The sequence below is a fragment of the Centroberyx affinis genome, unplaced genomic scaffold, assembly GCF_046629955.1.
Source record: "Centroberyx affinis isolate AG114_WGS23_722 - 3 ecotype Tasmania unplaced genomic scaffold, CSIRO-AGI_Caff_v1 ptg000169l_1, whole genome shotgun sequence".
Lineage (NCBI taxonomy): Eukaryota > Metazoa > Chordata > Actinopteri > Beryciformes > Berycidae > Centroberyx > Centroberyx affinis.
The window spans coordinates 51,856-73,106 of NW_027278866.1; the positions used below are offsets into that span (position 1 = coordinate 51,856).

The 21,251-nt window shown below is 42.2% G+C and overlaps 1 protein-coding gene across 1 annotated transcript; it reads left to right on the top strand.

Annotated features, from left to right (window-relative positions):
• The first annotated feature begins 1,361 nt into the window (after positions 1-1,361).
• Positions 1,362-20,947, top strand: inpp5l (inositol polyphosphate-5-phosphatase L). The gene is made up of 16 exons (XM_071534288.1): positions 1,362-1,807; positions 6,673-6,714; positions 7,234-7,334; positions 7,483-7,570; positions 10,882-10,945; positions 11,610-11,713; positions 11,980-12,032; positions 13,218-13,337; positions 13,855-13,939; positions 14,094-14,189; positions 14,279-14,353; positions 14,704-14,777; positions 14,902-15,013; positions 15,112-15,180; positions 15,265-15,324; positions 18,269-20,947. The coding sequence occupies exons 1-15, from the start codon at positions 1,748-1,750 to the stop codon at positions 15,304-15,306; spliced, it is 1,185 nt and encodes a 394-aa protein (XP_071390389.1). The 5' UTR covers positions 1,362-1,747; the 3' UTR covers positions 15,307-15,324; positions 18,269-20,947.
• Positions 20,948-21,251: the final 304 nt, after the last annotated feature.

Sequence of the window (21,251 nt, forward strand, 5' to 3'; positions counted from 1 at the left end):
ATCCAAAACCCAGGTTGCTCCTGACTGCGACAAACCGCCTCAGTCGCCTTTCAGAGAGCTTTCCCCTTTAGGTGGCTTTGTTTTCAACTGGTGATGGACAGGGCGACATTCTTTTGCTTCTCTGTGTTGCAATAGCTTCAAATGGATCTATTGACAAGGGGGAATAAAGCGCACAATGCCCAGAGGAGGAGTAGAGGAAGCAGGGAGAAGATCTCAAAAGGTTGGTTTTGTAAACCATGACATGGTTGAACAGCTCACTAACAGCTCTATGGAGAGCCAGAGTTTTAGGCCTCCAGCCATCTTTGCTTTACCCCGGGCTGGTGCTCAGACTGCTGCTGTGGACGCCTGCATGGTTCCACATCCAAAGGAGTTTATTCATAAACACATTACATCTCCTTAGGCCCACTGTGTAGAAAAAACACCACTGCAGTTTTGTTGGTTATTGCATTGTTTGTTATTCTGGAAGTTTGGGATTGCTCTGGAGAATGAACATGAACAATGGTTATGTGTTTAACCACCAAGAAACAAGGAAATTTGATATTATCAGTTCTGTTGAAGCAGGACTTGTAGACTAGAAGAAATGCTGTTGTCATGCGGGCTTAGGTGATGGTAGCCTAACGTTAGTGATTACTGATTAGCACACACCCAAGGCAAGTTACAGAGAAAGATAAGACCATTCCAGCTGACACAAACTCATTTTACATTATACTTTTATTTCTGATGCTCAGTAGGCTATAGAACAAGGACAACAATAGTTTTATGGCAAAAGTGAATTGTCATTATTGAGAGGTAATTCAACAAATTCACTTTACCCTGAAGAAAGTTACTATAAAATTCCTATTTAGACTGTGCCTGTGGTGCTTAGTAGTTTATAGTGAGCTTATCGTACTTTATGACTTTATGGTATTATCTCCTATGACATCGCTATAATATTCCTGTAGGAACCTATAGTGAGTGTGTGGTAATCAATAGTGAATTGATATCTTATCGTACTTGTGACAGTTCTTGGTATCACTATTAATATAATATTCATTTAACGACTTGTGGTTTGCTGTAAATATTTCATAGTAGTCCTTAGTAGTAAATTGTACTACAAGATTACAATAGATCATTTTCGTAAATGCAGTACAGTAGCATTTTCTCAGGTAGGACACACACACACACACACACACACACACACACACACACACACACACACACACACACACAATGTGTTATCTGATTAGTTTCCAAGTAGGTTGCATTTTTGGTGTATTGGCCGTGATGCGGTGATACAACTTAACAAGGAAGACTATAATTGACTGCACGCAGCAACTGGGCGGAGCTCCAGAGTTCATATCACAACAACACTGACTGTAACTGCTTGGTCCGGTTCTCGGCGTGTTTGTCAAGGCAGCAGATGCACCGTCCCGGCGTTAAGTCCGCTAAGAACCCACTAGTCCAATTAACCACGAGGGGCGACGGAAATCCACGCATGTATTCCCACTGCTTGGCTCGGCGATGGAGATGAGCGCTGCTCCGGCGTACGATCACGACTTGAGACGACAGCCCGCCATCAACAAACGTGGACAAGTTGGACTAAAAGCGAGACGCGGTCAGTGTGATGCTGGTGTATTTTCAGCGCTATTAGTCGCGATTTAGACTCAATACAATCGGCCTAATCTTCTGGACAGTATAGGCCTTGACGCACGTCATTTGGCGACGCTACGGAGTTTCCTCGGACCATTTCTGGAGGTGGATCGTTATCATGGAAACGTACACTGATGTGTTGCTTGTCACTGCCAACGTCGGATCACTCTTTGACAATGTAAGTAAACTCATGAGAAGAAAATTGCAACTGGACTCCCCAGTTAGACTGCAATGCTGCCTGGAATATGCGTAAATGTTAATGTTGTTCTAGGCTAATAAAGAAATAGTTGGTGGAAAGGCCCAACTACGGGCGGCAAGTTTTACGATGTATGGGCTCCATTACTTCTCTTATGAATTGTTTTTGCGTGAACATTTTAGCTTAAAGTTGTACGGAGAAATATCCAGCTGGATGTGTCAAATGTGTCAAAGTCGGCACCCCGGACGCACGTACTGACCTGCTGCCACCTAATTGTAATTCACTGTCTGTACCATGGTAACTACACTGTCCTGTCCGGAGTTATCCTTCCATCTTATCTGTCAGCTGTCAGTAGCAATTGGTGAATGGATCGCGGGCGATCTGCCGTCCGTCGGATAAAAAGCCACGAGTCAAAGTTTAAATTTAAACAGGAGCAAGTCGATCAGCAATAAAGCGCGTACTGAAGGCCAGATCAAATCTACTGCCGGTGGAATGAGATAAGAACACCCCCCCCCCCCCCCCCCCCAATAAAAACAGTACCTGCCTGCAGACCTCCACTCCACTTGACACCCATCATGACTTTGTGCTGTAGAGGCCAGTCCTTCATTTACCTAATTTCTGTAGGCTTGTACAAGTTTGTCTTTATTTCGTTTTTTTTCTCAACTTCCTTGACTTTCACATGTCATTCAGTCTTTGGCTGTGACGTGTGCCTGCAATCCCTGATGAAAAATCACTTCAGTATTCCTTACAACGTGTCTGTGGTGCTCAGTAGTGAGTTTATAGTAAGCTTTTCATAGTTTATGGTATTTTACATCTCCTGTGGCGTCACTACAGAATTTCTACAATATTCCCACAGGATTATATATAGTTCATAGTTTCAATGTGATATTTGTGTCCTTATAGACTAATAAGGATTAAGGAGATTTCCCTGTAATAGAGCTGTTCTAAAATGTTGGCAAACTCTCTGCACAGTGCTTCTTAGTTTTGGGCTAGGCTCGGCTGTCATAAACTCTCAGGCATTGTGTGGGGGAGGAGGGCTCTTACACTCATGGAAATTTGGCTCAGGACCATGTTTCCGGTTGCCATATCTGGCCCCAATGAAAACATGTTAGATCCCATTGTGGGAGATATCTGTAAACAGATGAATATCTTCCCTTGGGGCCTTGAGCTTTTCTACTTATTTTGGCCCCCTGATTTCTATAAACAAACACTTCCAAACATTCACCCAGCCTTCAGGATAAGGGCAAGACCTTAAGCACATCACAGGATAAATCCTATTGCTTTATAGTCCTGGCTGGCTGAGTCTCCTGTCAGAGTGGTTAAGACTGAGCCATTCAGCTCTAAAAGCCACTCTGTGTCATCAGTGACATTTCTATGGCACACCATAGTATCCTGGAGATAATCTCTGTTGATGCTGATAATAAAGACCTGTCAATTCAGAAAATTGCTGAATCACTCAAGACTTTGGCTTGCCTGCTGATGTTACACAAAAACAGTGAGCAGTATTGTAAAACGTGTGATATAACGTAACTTTGTATTTTAACAGAGCTGGTGTAATTACCATGCAGTGGCATATTAATGGCATGGATAGATGTGACACAAGTAAAATAGGGACTTCCCCCTTTATTATATACAAATGATGTGCATGGTCTTTAAGAACTTTTATAGTCATTATTGGAGCAGATCATTGCCAATCACACTGGTAGGGCAATTTAACCAATTTCCCCTGGAATTATTAGAAAACCTGTAGTAAATAAAGCCTTAACTTAATCACTGTGCTGGATCCAGAAAAGAGTCCCGCTTTTGCTGTGCTTCTCTCAAAAGGCATGATGAAACAGTGCTAGTTTCACGCAAGACCTCTCTTGCTAAGCTTGCCTGGTCTTGTTGCCTTAGACGGTATTCGTTTTTGCCACAGAAGGAAGTCCTTTGCAATAAGAACAACAAAAAAATATAGCCTATGGTATACTGTTCATTCTATATCTACTTGTTTTTCTGACTTATGATCTACAGTATCGTGTCTTAGATTTGGAAAATCCTGTACATCTCTAAAACAAACCATAATATATGTGTCTATCAATGTCAGACCTCTCAATTCTTTTTCAATGGGAGAGAGCCAGTGAACAGAATCAATGCGGTCGTCCGGTGGGCTACATGAGCACACACAAATTGTTTGTGTCCTATACTAGAATTACAGATGAGGTGCCCTTCAGGTCACAGTGGCTGAGCTGCAGCCGGCCCGTCACACTGACATGCAAATTCACTATGCAAAGCCATTGCTCAGCTAGTATGACTCCACCTGGCCTGGCAGAAGGCCGTACATGACTGCCTGACTTCAAATGGGAAGCACAGGACTCTGCCTGCCCGCCGATTCCCTGGGGCTTTGAGGATATGACCTGTTCAAGTGCCGCAGCTTAGTGTGAGCAGGAATTGCTCATTGATGTACCGCCGTATGTGATTTATAACCCTTGATCAGAGAATAGCGGACTGGTATGATCAGAGAAGCCTTTATTGTCAAAGTTAAGAATTTAATTTGACGTATAGGGCAGCAGGAGAAATATTTAGGGATAAGAGCCGGATAATCAGCTCATAGCTACACAAGGGAACTTTTCACAGCGAGATGTAACTGTTTGAAAAATGTGAACTTCAATACCCAGAAATCATGTAACGTGGTGTCAGCAACCTGCACACCTGTCTGTTTATACCAAAGGATACCAAAGGGACAAGAGAGGCAAAAGAACATTAGTGAGTCCAACTTTCTCTGCATGAAGTGCTCGCTGCTGTTGAGTGAAATACAGTTTTTTCACTCATGAGTTATAAATTCATTCAGTCATCACCTGTGGGTGTCCAGACCAGATCAGAATTTCATTTGGGCGTTTGGGTGAATCTAAAGCTTCTCAATTAGTGGGGATGGGAGGCTCTTCTCTGTTCCAGCTCCACTTTGTGATTTAGGCTGATAAGACGGCTGTATTTTTCCATAAAAAAATTCCCTAGTGCAGCTTTAATGCAATACAATACAGTGTAAATGGAAATGTACCTGGTATTCCTAACTGGGACAGGCCTGCTTAGCTGACAGACGGTTAAGGTGTGAGGTTATCTGTCTGCTTTCCTCATACATGTTTTATATACTCAGCTGTCACGTGGCCATGCATTATTAAACCTACCTTAGGAATGATGAATGGAAAGGTGGCAGGATTATGATAGGTACAGTTACATCCTGGAACACAGAGCCAATGACACACACAGGATAATATTTCCAAATAAATCTTACTGTTTGTTTTAATCTCCTTGGAGTCACAGAAGGGCGGGGTTTGTCACACTGTACAATAGAACGAGTGCCAGCAAGTTTCACAATTACAGGAAAGGATTTGAAAATCAGTCGTTTTTTTTTCCATGACAACTTCCTGACACTGTCTAGTATTTGTTGCAGGTCAGTTAGTGGGCAGTGTGTCTTAAAGGATAAGTTCAGCGATTTTGAACCTATATATAATTTTTCTCCTACTACATACCTGTAGTACTTGGACCCGCAGAGACTATTAACTCCAGAATCAGCTGTTGGTAGAAACGTTGAGCTCCATTCCTAGGCCTCTTGCTGCTAACAATGAGTCCAAACAGGGTAAAATATCTCCAAAAAAGCCATTTGCAGGCTCCACAGGGGAGTTGAGAGTAAACGGAAAAGTACATAAATTAAAATTAGCTCTGGTTTCATCACGTAGTTCTGCCATTATGCACACTTTCACTAATCAGGAAATCACAGAACTATTTTTCTCCCCCACAGCAGTCTGTGCTGTGGGGGAGAAAAATAGTGAAAGAGCGTTGCTGGTGGCGTGATCTAGTTCTGTGGACAGTTTCACATGGAGTAACTGGGTGAAGAAACATCCACTGAGTGGAAATGGTGCGGTGCTGCTGCTTCCCGGCTGTGAAAATAAATATGGCGGTTGGTCGCCTTTTCATTGTCAGACCGGCTTTTTTAGAGATATTTTGATAGATGATTGATAGCAGAGGTGGTAGAAGTACACAAATTCCCTACTCTAGTAAAAGTGCAAATATTCATTTAAAAATATACTCTGGTAGAAGTTGAAGTACCGTTTCAAATCCTTCACTCAAGTCAAAGTATAAAAGTATGTGGACTTAAATTTAATTAAAGTATAAAAGTAAAAGTTGTTCTCTAAAAAAGTAATTTATAATGTTCTAAACTGGTTTTCTGTTGAGCGTTCCTCTGAATGCCAGATGAGAAAGAGTCTGCAGCTCAAATCACGAACCCGAACCCTAGCAGCTGAATTCACTAACGTTAATTCTCTCTCTTGTTGCTTCTCTCTTCTTCGTGTTGCTTCTCTCTCTGTCCCTTTCCCTAATTTTTGGTGTTGCTTTACTGAACAAGCAGCCAATCACATCTGGCTCTTGATCAGCTGCTTCTTCCGTCTGATGCTGAAAATATTTTTTTTTTATAAAATCAGTTGATGATTTCCCGAGAGTAACGAGTCTGTTTTGAAAATGTAGTGAGTAGAAAGTACAGATTTTTCTTTTGAAATGTAGTGAGTAAAAGTAAAAAGTCTTCAGTGCAAGAAAAACTTGAGTAAAGTACTGATACTTGAAAATCTTACTTAAGTACAGTAATGAAGTATTTTTACTTTGTTACATCCCACCTCTGATTGATAGGCTACCTGGTTTGGACTCATTGTTAGGGAAGTTAGGGAAGCTTGCAGTTTCAACCGACAGCTGACTGAAATTATATAGCCTATAGGTCAGAAATCGCTGAACCTATCCTTTAATGTTTGATCAGGGACACTTTACTATTTGTTACAGAAAGAAACATGCCTTTGCTGATTTTTCTTTTTGTCACTTTTTAGGTGGGAGAGATTCAAAGTGATTGGTTACGAGAATTCTATACGGTGAGTTTGGGTCCAACCATGGGCTTGTCTCCATAAACGCTGCCTTTTTGTCACTGCTGAATTATACTGTAGAATTATACTGTAGATGCTCAGTGTTGAGACGCCTAAAGCTATGCATTCATTATGTGAAAAAGGCACATAAATGTTTTTCCACTCATATTCGCACAGTATCTTATTCTTTTATATTTTGTAAATTATATATTATATAAAATATAGTTTAGGCACATGAAAAGTGTGTTACATATTTAGCACTGGCTCCACTTTCATAGGGTGCTGGCAGGGATGTCATTACATTGGTGACATGCAAGTAACATACAACTGCTTAGTGTTCCAATGGAAAACTGATACTGTGCTGATGCTGTGCCATAGGCCAGGCACAGCACTTGTGCAGTAGAAAAACTCTATATGACCCCAAATGGATAGTTCACTTCTCCCTGCAACTCACATTGCTGACCCTCTGTGCTTCTCAGTATCAGTTCATTAGCCCCGGTGAGACCTGATTCCTCTGTTTTCCAACAGACTGTCCGCAACCACAAGCCGCAGTTCATCGCCCTGCATTTCCAGGAGGTGGGAGGGAAGGATTACATGGTCAACATGGGCCATGCAGAAGATTTCTTTTGGTAGGATTATTTCTACTAATAGTCCTTGCCAACTTGTTCGTTCACCAAATTGAAACAAACTGTCCCTTATGTTTTACTTCACCTGCATTTTAAGTGCAGAAATCAGTTCTTTAGCTCCATTGCCTTATAATCGTTCTGTTGTTTGCAGGAGCATTGAGTCGAGTGAGGAGATGAAAGACTTTGACAGGGTCTGCGTCTATGTGGACAACCAGTTCCAGGCAGAGGACAGCTTCACGGTGAGAACCCCAGGAGACCGGTCTCATTCAGAGCAGTTCTCCACTGTGTCCACTAGATGGAGCCCTCCTCCACATTAGTGGTGTGAGGTGGTTTGAGGCATTTAATGCACTCTGATGTTGGATATCATTTAGACTGAGAACCAGGACCTGGTAGATTTAGTCATAGGTAAATGTTATATTGTTTTCCTTGTAGTCGAATGTTGTTGAGGTCATCAGGGTGTGTCGTGGGCCATAAAGGAGATTCAGGAAGTATTTGATTTCCATTATCATTACCTACAGTATGAGAAAATACATTTGTTATTGCTCTAGAACGTTATTTACCACTCTGCATTTTTAGGTCACCGTGTCATTACAAAAATTGGAATAAAAATGAACAAATAATGTCAGCTAGTTTTTTAGTTCGTTAACCCTTGCCCTAGAGAATGTTCTGAAATACCTTTTAAGACAATGGTGTTATGATTTGTTTTTGTTTTTTTTGATTATTTTATTTGCACAAAACGGTGATGAAATGTAATGATAAAAAACAAAAGATGTAATCAATAATCTGTGCACAGGAAATAGTGAGATTAAATTGAAACTCAACATGTTTATATAACATCCCATTGCCAACAAAACAACAACAAAATAAATCAAGATGACTATAAAAAAAAATTGGGTTGACACTTTCACAACAGGTTCAAGTTCATTGCTGCCATTTTATGACCAGCAATACAAACAATTTTTGGCTTTCCACAGCACTTGCAGCACAGAGTTATATGCTGAGACACTGTATGTTTGCATGTTTGGTGTACAAACAAGGCCTTTCTGTCTGTTTGAAAGTTTTTCATGCCTGATGAAGAGCGGGTGCTCAAAATACAACTCTCAAGCTAATGGTTAACACTGTCAGAGCATCATAAGTATGCAGATTCTTCTTTTTCATCGGGATCTGAATGTCTTTCCTGTTATTATTATATATTATTATTATTATATATATAGTAGGCTGACTGCACAAACTCCAAAGTGTGCGAACTCTCATTAAACCACAGCCTGGGTGTAAGTGACATCGATCTCAAAGAAATAGTATGAAACAGTGTGCTGCTATGCTGTGGTAGTTACCTAGCGTTGGGCACAAACAGAGGTGAGGTGTTTAAAGACCGGTTTGTAAAGTTACTCATGGCACTACATCCCCATCCATCCTTTAACCCCTCAGTCTCTCTTTATAGCTGTGGTGCGAGCCCGCTGCTCCTCATGATACCAAACTGCCATTATAGAGCTGCCGGGAGGCTGCTGGGGTCACAGGCTCAGCCTCAGTCTCCACACCTGTCAGGAAAGCCATCTCTTGTCTCTGACCTCTTTGCCAGTGACCTCTAATACCAGAACAAGTCAATTTGCGAGCTTCAGCCGCTTTTTATGCCACGCTGGAATCGAGCTGCGTCAGTAGTGGTCGTTGTTTTTAGCAGGTTCGTCAGCAGCTGATGTTGCTCAGATTCTGCCCTGATTGGGAACAGCCCCTAGGTGGGGAAAGTGGCTGAGTATTTCTACAACTATTAACCCTAACTCCTCCCAGGTGATACCCCCATACTGGGCTTGTGACAGTAGGGGTCAATGGCTGCGTCTGTAGGCTGAGGTGCGTGAAGTTGAGGGGAAAGTCAATGGCCAGGTGTGGGGGAGACAGGGCAAAGTCAATACATTTAACTCTAGATTAAAACTATTGATCCCAGCCCATTTGTGCACGATAAATAAAGTGCGAGAGGGGTGGCAGACAGCTGGGACTGTGTTCCCCCCTGTGCTGGAGCGCTTGCACCCTCCATTCCTTGCCCTGAGAGGGTTGCACAACCACCCCCCCCCACCCCCCCACCATGCCTCATTCTCATTTCGTCTGTGCCACCTGCATTGATTTTCAATTTGTTTCCCCTTGGCTGCGGATCATCAGTTATATGGCCAAGAGAGAGTTTGGGGGGTTCTCCTTTCAGAGGGGCTGCAGAGGCAGAGGGGGGGCAGACTTGCATGCATTCCCAGTACAAATGGTGTTTTGATAAAAAATCACTTGTAAGTCAATATTTTTTTATTAAACTGTGCACAAACCTGATTGATGAAGATAGGTGTTTGGCAGAGTATGTGGAGGAGAATATCTATCTGTGTGTGTGGGTGTGGGTGTGGGTGTGGGTGTGGGTGTGTTTGCATGTGTGTGTGTGTGTGTGTATGTGTGTGTGTGTGTGTGTGTATGTGTGCTTTCCTGTGTGAGTTAAACATAACACTGTTACTGATCTGGCAGAAACCAAGCCAACATGGATTAAATTTATTGAGCTAGCTATTAGAATATAGTTTGTCAATTAAAAATAATTATAACTGTGTTACATGTCACAGACTATTTCTGAACTTAAATGATAACATGTTTTTTTTTAATATTTACTCCCCATTTAGAAACATGCTATAGCCCAGGTATTCCTTTTTGAATGGGCCCGTCCCATCAGGCTCTAACTCCGTGCTCTCACCTCTCGCCCTTAGTTTGGACAAGTTGCTCGCTAATTGCTGGTCACTGGGGCTGACCATGGGGACACTTCCATCCCATTAAAGGAGGATGACTTTGGCACTGAAGATAAATGGTCTCTTCAGGGAGAGATCTCTCATGCTGAGGGCTGAGGGGGGGGGGGGGGGGAGCACAGCGGTCCGTCACGCCCCAGACCCTCTGGGCTCGGGCTGATTTTTCTTCGGCCCCCAGTCACAGCGGCGGCGGTGGCAGACAGCAGGCCTACTGCTTAATACCTTTTAAATTGTTTTAATTTTCTGTCTTTATTGATCTCTCAGGGCATGATTAATCAGATCAGTGGAGCAGGCAGTTAGTACATTAAAAATTGTCAGCCCACGTCAGGGATGATTGGGTGCTAAAGTGTGTGTGTGAGGGTGAGGGTGTGTGAGTGTGTGTGTGTGTTGTGCACTTATGTGTACACTTTGTATGTCTCTATTTTTTAAAGTTTCATATATGTCTAAGGGGGAGTTGTGTTCATGTTCTGTTTGCTTGACAAGTTGTTTGACTTTAGTCCTAGGTGATTCTTTTAGTGGTTTAGTTTATGTTCTTTGCAGCTTTTGTTTGAAAGTAAAGGATTGTGCAAGAAAATAAAATTCTAATTCAGGGTAAATTCAGTTTTTTGTTGCTGTTTTCTTAGATCATTATCACAACTGCATTGTTTTCACTGCTTTTTGAGATCTTTAAAGTGAGCGTTAAACTGTCAAATTGAAATTGAACTTACACATTATAACTTTGCCTTTTTGCTGCCAGGTGCAATATCATCAGAAGTTGTGAGATTTCAGTTCCTTCTTTCTCTCCACAGGCTTTGGGCAGCATGTACTTCATCCACAAGGCACTGAAAAACATCTTCCAGTATGATTTTAATGGTAAAAACTTTCCTCCCTCTCTGTGTGACATTCCCATTGACTCCAAATAACAAAAGATAAATAAATAAATCAACTAAATGACAGATTATATTAATTATTTGCCTTCAAATATGGAGATAATTTTAGAACACAGACAAACTATTCCTCTTGCATCCTGTATAATTATTTTCATTCATGGCTTATATGTTAGGAGGGAAGTGCAACACTGCATATTATTTGCTAAGACTCCTGTCACAGTTGTTGTTTTTTTTAATATCAGGGATTGTAGGACTTGAATCTGTGAATGTGTAAATCACAGTTTGATGGCCAGCCCTCTTGGCCGGATATTTGCAAAGAGCCTGAATTTAAAGTGGAGCTGTTATTTTCCTGTTGCATAGTCCAGTCACGTTAGGCATGAAAAAGCTCCTCCGAAAAGCTTATGGAAGGACCATAAACATCCTGGAGCTGCCACTCGCTGTGTGGCCCGAGCCGATTGGTGCTCACCAAACACAGTCTAATGGCTTGCTTATAGATCCTCTCATCATGTATGCCGCTCTGATGAGGTTAACACCAGTTTATTGATTACTGTTTGCATGTTTTCTCACTCTTTTACCCTTCACGCCCCTCTCCCTCCCTCTCTCTCTCTCTCACTCTCTCTCTCTCTCCCTCCCTCTGCCCCTCACAGTTAAGGATTTTAAAGCAGTGTCGGGGCAGAACAAGTATGTGGGCTCCCTGGACGGGGTAACCACAGTGGAGAAAGAAAAATTCCCAAAGAATTTCTGGCCTGATGTGAGTATGTATGTGTGTGTGTGCGTGTGTGTGTGTGTGCGTGTGTGCGTGTGTGCGTGCGCGCGTGCGTGCATGGGTAGGGGCCAAAGGGAGATGCTGGGACAAATGAGTCTACTGGGGTTGGAGGGGCTGTCTGCCTATTCTGACAGGGAGATGAGACAAATTATGTGAAAGAATCAATAATTACCAGTTTGGCCCTCCAATGACACAGCTCACTGCTGTTTTTTGAATCCTTCTAATCTCTGTGTGTGTGTGGTGTGTTGCAGTTCAAGTGGTCCAGAAAGGGCTTCATGAGGACCCGCTGGATCATACACAACCAGTACGTACTACTCTAACTCTACCTTCACCACTTGATAGAGACCAGGCCCAACTCACTCTCATTTCAGTCAAATTAGACAGATGATCTTATTCAAAATCCACGTTTTTTTGGCCTGAGAGAAAGAAAGAAAAAGACATTGAACCCATGTGTGTAATAATATATGTTGAAGTTCTCTGAAATGCCTAAAAATAAGAAACCATGAATGAATTATCTGTCATTAATAGCTGTTTTCATTTAAATTTCGAATTGAGTGAATTGAGAGTGAGCTGATTCCAGCCATGAAACTACCTGAGAGCTGTTTGCTGCTGCAGCAGCTCAAACTCAGGTTGCTTTAGCAAACAGCTTCTGTTTCCTCATTACCAGCGTCACTGTTTGCTCTCCTGTGCTGATCCCCGGGGACGTTGAACAAAAGGTTTCAAATCATTTGGTTCCACTAGTCGACTTTCTTCGAAGTCCAATTAAAAACGTTCTTATGTTCTACATATGAACACAGTTGAGGCAGCATGTGTCTCCATCTCTGCCGGCTCCTTGTGTGCAAAATGGCAACTGCAGCGCTCAAAATTTCCACTTAAGAAATAACTCATAAGGAAAAGGAGAGATGTTTTTATTTACATTTTGAATTGCCGGAATTGAGAGTGTGAACTGAATCTTGCCCTGAAAAGAACCAGGAGCAATTAGTCACTGCTGCTGCAGCGGCTCAAACTTAGCAAACAGCACTGTTTTCTGAGTACCATAGTCACTATTTGTTCTGCTGTGTTGTTGCCTGGGGGTGCTTAACAAAGGGAGCCCAGAACCTGTGTGCCACAAGATCATGCTGTGAGTCAACACAGCTCGTGTGTTGGATGCACATTAATTGTTTTCCAGTGACAGCTAGAGAAAAGGAGTGAACGCTCAGCACAGAAGACAAATGTGCTTGTTTGTGGACTAACATTAACACAAGTGCACTCACTGATAAGTAAGCTCTTCATAAGTGACACCCCTCTTGGCACACTCACGTGTACACACACACACACACGCACACACACAAACACACCCATGCATACACACTCTCGCACGTTCACCTATCAGATAAAAGTCAAGCTTTGGTATTGTCAGAGGGCTTCCTGTTTTCTTCCTCCATCTGCCACATATCGCCATATTGTGTGTGTGTGTGTGTATGTGTGTGTGTGTGTGCGCTCTTCACAGAGGTCTGGACCTGGTCAATGTCCACCTGTTCCATGATGCCTCCAACCTCATTGCCTGCAACTCCAGTCCTTCCATCTACTCAGCCAACCGCAAAAAAGCTCTTAGATATGTCATCAACAGGTTTGATTTCCAACTGCACACAGTATCAAACACGCCATGTTGAAGTGTACAGGATGAGGGAGAAATACTCATTGAGTTCACATGCACTGGCTGGTGTTTAATATCCCCTCTATGCATACATTCACAGACTGTTCTGCCATGGAAAGAGAGATGAATTGCAAATAACAACACTAAAAAATATGGGATGAGATAAACAAGTGAAATTTTCTCTTCCATTGATTTTTTTTACTTGTTTTAAGCAAAAAAACATATTTTGAGACTCAGTACTAGACTAAGTGACTTCTATGAATATCAGCATATCCCAGCTATCCTGTCAAAGCCTCTAATAACTGGCATGAGAGCCTTCTCTGTCGTGTAAACAGGATATTCCAGGAGTTTACATGAACTCTGACTCTTACTCGACTGTCCCGACCAATATTGTGATATTTATATGCGTGTGTATGCACTCAAAGTTCGCTGTAAGAAGGAAGAAGACCCCAGTGTCTGTATGATTCACATCAGTGCCGTTTCCTTCCAGGATATTGGACAGCAGCTACACTCCCCTGCCTTTCTTCCTGTTTGGAGATTTCAACTTCCGGCTGGACACGTCCAGTCTGGTCCAGGTGGGTCATGGCCTGAGCGCAGGGTGTTGTGTTGCCGGTGAGGTTCAGGGGATCGGGAGGCGTATTGCACTGGTTGTCTGACACTGACCCTAGGCTGTGTGTGTGTGTGTGTGTGTGTGTGTGTGTGTGTGTGTGTGTGTGTGTGTGTAAACAGCATCTCTCCACCTCGGCGGACGTGCAGACCGTGAAGAAGGACAGCAGCAACGAAGTGGAGAAAATCATCTGCGAGGAGAAGGATAACGACCACAAGGTGATTGCAGCTATCTTATCAGCGAGACAATAAATCCGCCGTTTCCTGTCATGCCGATTTCACCGCTCCCACTGCCGTTTCCCCCGCAGGTGCTGCTGCATATCGAGGCCAAGCTGTTCGCCTACCTGCACCAGGCGGTCTTCAGGGAGGACAACGGCAAAGCGGTGAGAACCTGACCTGAACTTTCACCCACATTGATCAGACCGGCTGCACCACACTCTCTGACAGGAACTCTTTGAGCGACAACACAACAGGCTGCCTGGCAACAATCTGCCGTGTCTTTGTTAAGAGATTTTAGATTAAATCCTATCAGCGGAAATAAATTCCTATAAATGACAACAGACTTGTCACCAAAACAGAGACAAATCACAGCCCAGAGGTTAGTAAAATTGAGATAATTGATGACAGGCATTTGTTTTCACCTGCTGAAGATATAAAAGCTCATATTATGAAATGTGTCATATGCATAGAGATTTCCAGTGGCTCTAATCAGCGATGCCTTTCTATCCCCCAGCTTTTGAAATACGACAAGGAAGTTACAGCCTTTCATGATGTTATTACAGAAGAGGAAATCCTGTTTCCACCCAGGTACGCGACCCAGCTGAGCCGCTTGCTGCAAACACTATCTGTACAACCCAAACGTCTTTTTTCCCCTACAAGCATTTTCACTTTTAATTCTCTCTCTCTCTCTCTCTCTCTCTCTCCCTCTCAGTTACCCCTACAGTGAAGAGTACACTAAGCCAACCCAGTACATGAACACCCGCTGTCCTTCCTGGTGTGATCGTATCCTCATGTCACACACTGCCCAAGAGTTCATCCACACAGTCAGTCGATGCCAGCTATCAGTGCCATCATTGATGTTCAGCGTCGCTTCCTATTTCCGCAATCTCCTTAACCTCGTCTCCTTTCCTTTTCTTTTCAGAGGGATGGCGGCGAGAGGAGCGCGGTTTACAATACGCTGGGTCCTACCGTCTGTATGGGAGACCACAAGGTAACATTGTGAATAGCCTGCATGTTGTGCGGGAAAGCCAAACAAGCCATGTAACTTGGGTGTGCTCTTGTGTTTTTCTCGTAGCCTGTTTTCTTGTACTTCGCGCTGAAGACAAATGACCATTGACTCGGATCCCTCTCAATGGTAAGAGTGTGTTGTCTACTGTGTAGTGTGTTTATATGTGTATGTGTGTGTATGTGGGGATTCCAGAGGGGGGGGGGGGGGGGGGTCAGTGTGTAAGACCGATCACAGTAATCTTGCTCAGCTCATGGGTCCAGTCCCCAGAGAGCCATAACCCAGGCTGGCCCAGCGGAGTGGGGATATGAACTAAGATGAAGTGCCTCCGGGACACAAGCGTTGCTTTGTGCGTAATGTAGTTGGACCGTCGGTGATCAGCACTTTTCACTGATCTATGTCTATTGAATCCTCTCCACTGTCACTGTGGCTACACCAAGTGCAATGTTGGCCCGCTTTTCATTAATTACCAGACGGACGGTCGGCTGGAGAGGCATACATTGTCCCGGCCAGGCTATTGGCAGTTTTACAGCCATGATTTTGTTTTGCTGCCGTTTAAATGGCTTTTTCAAAGGATGGACCGCTTTTTCATGAGGATTCCTCTTCGGAGGGACGCAGGAGGATGAAATCCATGTACTGGAGGGACTTAGAGGCGCCAGGGAGTTTTTCAGTTGAGCAGGGTTTCCATTGAAGGAGTGATTGACAGTTTGAAAAACGATTTTAGTCCAATCCATCATTAATTTGGGGTTACTGAGGCCACATTATCTTTCCAAGAGAGGCGTTTTACATCAGAGAGACAATGCATGTTGACAAAAAGCACTTTTTTTTATACATACCAGTGTTTCCCCTAGGATGGAGTTGTAGCAGAGGTGGTGAAGCATGTGCGTGCGAAAAAATTATTTTGCACAAAATTATTTTTGTGCGCTCGTAAAGCGTGCCCTGCCGGGAGGTTTCTATGTGTCTGCCGGCACCAGAAGGGCTCTTGAGACCTAAGTACATACAGTACATTTTTGCACAGTAATGAGCAGGGGAAATGTATGTCTAGCTTACATATGAGGTGTCTCAAGATTTAGGAAAATACACTTTTATTGAACATAATAAAAAAAAAATATTTAAAACAATGTGTGACCCATATCACCCACTAGGTGACCGTTTACATCCACTGGGTGTTAGCTAGTGGCTAGCTAGCTGTCATTCATTCTTCTAATTATTCATTCTTAACTGTCCTTTTTTTCCAGAATTAACTTGAATCACCACACTGTTGTATTATCAAACAGTGTTAATTTACTTTAATGTAATGACATTTTCAATGATAAAATAACTTACATTTATGACGTTTCTTTAAGGGAATCCTATCCAAATAATATGTAACGTTAATATCTCTGTGAGGGAATCTGTCAGTTGTCTTTGAGATTGACAGCTTTCGCGCGTCACGGTGGCCCTCGCGCATAGTAAGGCCCGCCTCCAGGAAGAGGAAAACAATCGGTGCATGTGGAGTACCTACTATCTTTGTATCAAGATGGATCTTCCAAATGTTGTTTATTTCACTGACGTGTGTTTCCTTGCGTATTCCTATCAAATGATTGCGTTTGCTGTAACGTTACTGTGCGATACGTGAAGTTGCAGGACCTTTGGCGAATGGTTATCCTGAATCCGTGATCAGCATTGCTTGCTTCAATTAGATGCGTTTACATGGAGCCTTTTAATCAGAATAGTAGCCCAATCAGAATAAAAATGCCTCATATAAACTCAATCAGAATAAACTGCCGATCCGAATGAAATTTAATTCCGTTTGAGAGGGGTGGTATAACCCTTTCATAATCCGGTCGATGGATAAAATTTCGTCATGTAAACACTCATTCCGATAACTTTCTTTATCTCGCCTCTTTCTGCATAAGCTCGCGCATTTAACCTAAGTAACGTCAATAACGTTACCCTTTTTTCCGGGAGGATTCGAATGGATGTGCTTGTTATTAACCCCGGGGCGCTCAGGCATGATGTAGGCGGTGCAGCCCGTTTTTATATCAAGTCCTGACTGCCTCTCCGGGCCAGTTTGGGTTTACAGCGGTGAAAATTACAAATGGACCCAATCATTTCGGGGGCAAAACAAAACGTCTTTTTCTGACACTTCTGGAGTCGTATGTTTTGATAAAACTGTTGCTTCATCAGAAAGAACAGCAGGAAAGAAATAACTGACGCAGGTCCATCTTTTAAAAACGTAAACCCATGTTAAGAGTGCTGGATTCGGTGTTTTGCGCATGTCAGAAACTTTTATTATGATTACATACTGTGGAGCATGTAAACGCACATTCTAATGCGATCGTTATATTTAGCGCTCATGTAAACACTTGTGTGGCAATCTTCCTTCGGAATGATTTCATTCAGAATGAAAAAAAAATGTCTCATGTACATCTACCCGGTGCTGTTGTTATAATCGTTGTGCTGACAATATCAGGTAAGCGCAAAGTTTATATGCTTTACTCACAGTTGTGTGAATTGACCTGGATATGAAGCATCCGTAGCGCAAAATAATATAACAAAGAGATAAGAAGGACCCCTCTCCTCTCCTCTCCTCTCCTCTCCTCTCTAATTCAGCAGCGGCGGTCATATTTCAGGTGCATATAGGGGAAACACTGCATACCCTTTTAACATCTGAACTTTCAGTCTAACTAAAAAGTAAAGTATGAGATAGAAATGAATAGGACTTGTAGGTTCTCTCGCTTTTCTCAGAGGCACTACTGACTTCTTAAAGATGTGAAAATGTTTTGTGGTCATTAATTTGTGCAGACAGGCCACTTGACATAACAGTTTCGTTCAACAGCACACAGGGGAGCAGTTAGTTTCTATTATAGGGGAGTTGGTACTGTCAGTGCTCAGCTGCATTTTAACAGGAACAAAAATAATTGTTGGCCTCCATAATATCTATCATTTCATGATCTGTTGAATAATAGAACCTATAGTTCTTAGTTTGATAGTAATGAGGTATTAATAGTGGCAGGGCCAATTTTTATTCTTATAGTTGTTGTTGCCACATTGTGTGTGTGTAAATATTGTCCTGTCCCATGTGCCGTAGGTCTGACTGCGCCCCCCTCGGAGGTCCCGGCCCACCGCAGTATCAGTACCAGAGGGTAAACAGCATGATGGCGACCCACCACATCCTCACCTCTGCCAGCCATGGGGCTCCACTCAGCCTGCCCCGCCCCACCCCCCACCCCCCACCCCCTCCCATCCACACATCACTGCTGTCTCACATCCGATCTCACTGCCGCCTATTGATTCCCACGGCCGGGGTGACATCAGCACAGATTTGATCATCAGCAGCTATTATGGATTTTTGTGACAGATGATTTGCCAGATTCTCCACACGGACTCAGATCTTCAATCCTCAGCGACAGTGAGGGTGTTCCTGGGATCCCTACCTGCAGTCACGGGCCTTTGTGTGCAGTGCAAGTGGGAAGATTGCTTTATGAATGGGACCAAATGATGATGTAAAGACTTGATGTAAAGAGAGAGTGTGCGACTGTGGGTTGTCTTTGGCCCTTTACGTGAATATGAGCATGCATCTCTCTCCAGTGAGGGGATGGACAGATGACAGGTTGCACACACACACCGACATACACACACACACACACACACACACACACACACACACACACACACACACACACACACACACACACACACATACACACAGAAATTTGCTAATACTTAAACAAGTAACCAAGTAAATATCCTGACATCAGCATTAAGGGTTTAAAGGTCCCATATTATTCAAATGTTCCTCTATTTATATACATATATGATCAAAGGTGATTTGTGAAGGCATTGTTAAAATTTGATTTTCTTTGAGTGGTTTAATTTAAAGTTTTACATATTTTCAAAAATCCATCCTATTTTACTGTCAGCTTCAGATTAATGCATCACAACTGGCCTTGGTCCTGATTGGCTCCCCTCACTACAGAATCACTGAAATCCTTCCAATCAAGCAAGTTTGCAGCATTTGAACTACTGGAAAGCCTCCACTCAGCAGGTTTATTTATTTACTTCATTTGAATTAGAGTAGCTGGTGTTATCGGCCAATCAGGGTCCAGTATTGTGAGAATTGAATCTTCAAATTCATTCAATTTAACTAATTCAATTCAACTTTTAAATGAACTAAATTTGTTTGCAGAACATCATGATGGACATTATTCGTGTTTATTTGAAAACAAAAACATAAAAATAATATGGGACCTTTAAAATTGTAGTATTGGTCATCAGTCCTACTGACATGTGCATGCATTTATTTTGTATTTTGCCATTTTTAGCTCATTTTTAGTTCAGTTATTTATTTTTTTAAACTGTTTGCTGTAAGCAGGATTTGACACTGCAGAGAAACACAGTAGAGGAATGCTGCTATTTCAGTGTCCTGTCCACATGTTTGGTCAACTGACCTGCACAGTTACAACGTCATCTAAGAAAGATCACAGACATGTTACTGTCTTTTATACATGTAGCTACTTTCTCACAGCAGCTCACTATGTGGTCATGTCTGTCTTGATTACAATAATAAAATCAATAGATATGACTTGAAAATTGATTTTGATAGATGTTCATTAACTCTTTAATGTCTGCGTTGTGGCTGTAGACAAGTTGCTGTTATTGAACAAGAAGAAGAAGGCCAATGACATTATTTAACAACCACAAAGCAACTGCAGTAATTTGCATCCTCATATGGATGCTGTGGTAGGAGTTGAATTGACATAGAACAGAACAATGTAACATTTTACCTTATTGACTCAATAATATTAGTACCAATATAGTTTTTGCTGTTTGAGTGTGCACACACACTCTTTCTGCTGTCTTTTCTGTGTGACTTGTGGTACCTACTGTGTTAATACCAAGTGCTTTATTCCACAAGCTACGGCTAAGCAGCTCTCCGTCCTCACTCAGAGAGATGCACTGATTTATTTCTTCATTTTATCTCTGCTGCATTCTGTCTGCACAGAATCTGCTCCCTTCTGTTTTGGCTGGCATCTGCCTTACTTCTTTGCCAAAATAATCATATCATGTTTACTAATGACTTCAGTAAGGCAATGCGGATGTTTCCGGATCACTCCTTCACTTTAAAAAATATACACACACACACTCACTCACAAGAAGATAGATAGGCACTGTTTGCATTTGGATTACTTTGATTCTGTCTTTTATTTTGATTTCTAGTCTTGTAGCACCAGCGTTTGATTATATTTTTTACGTGTGGATTGTTGGTCTTGTTTTTGGATCTGGCTTTAATAATGACTAATAATTCAAAGAATTTGAAATATGCTTGTGGTTTATTAATTGTTGTCTTTTAATCTTTCATCTTTTGTGAAACTTGTTTTGTCTTTCATAACCTGCTGGTATGGTGCACTCCCTTTATTCATACAAAAAAGTTTTTCATGCACATTTACATTTACAAATATCTATATCGAGTTGGACTCACAATCATGTTTGTATAATGGGACCAATGGTAAAAACGCTCAGGCTCATTGTAATAAGGACCGTCTCAGATGTTTAGACTCAATAATGCATGTATCTGAGTCGAGCGTTTAAGAACGGCTTGTCAGTAATAGACTTTTAGTGGGTGATTCATCGTTTGGTTAACACATTGCAATGCTGACCAGTCATGGGAGTGGAGTTCACCATCAGGCCAGTACTACTTTTAGATCACCAACAAACACTACATTCTTGTGATATTTCACTTTTGTAAATAAACTATTACCCTCACAAATATGGTGCATTATTTTTTATTCTCACCAACATCATTATATGCAGTCTACATGAGCAGCAAACATGAGGATTTTTGCGGTGACAGCTTGGCCTTATGGAAATAACCAGGATTCTCAGTGAGTCACACCTGTTTTGGGAAATACAGCAAGTAGGACAAGATCATAGACACGTATTGTCGATCCTCACGTAATAATGCCATAGAGTCACACCTGTTTTGGGAAATACAGCAAGTAGGACAAGATCATAGACACGTATTGTCTAACTGTGATTGTTTCTGTGGGTTTTTTTTTCAGTAGTTGACAGAC

Excerpts from the sequence above, each read along its gene's own strand:
- inpp5l (XM_071534288.1), top strand. The coding sequence starts at position 1,748 with ATGGAAACGTACACTGATGTGTTGCTTGTCACTGCCAACGTCGGATCA. Across the intron at positions 1,808-6,672 it reads TCGGATCACTCTTTGACAAT|GTGGGAGAGATTCAAAGTGA; the intron begins GTAAGTAAACTC and ends GTCACTTTTTAG. Across the intron at positions 7,571-10,881 it reads AGGCAGAGGACAGCTTCACG|GCTTTGGGCAGCATGTACTT; the intron begins GTGAGAACCCCA and ends TTCTCTCCACAG.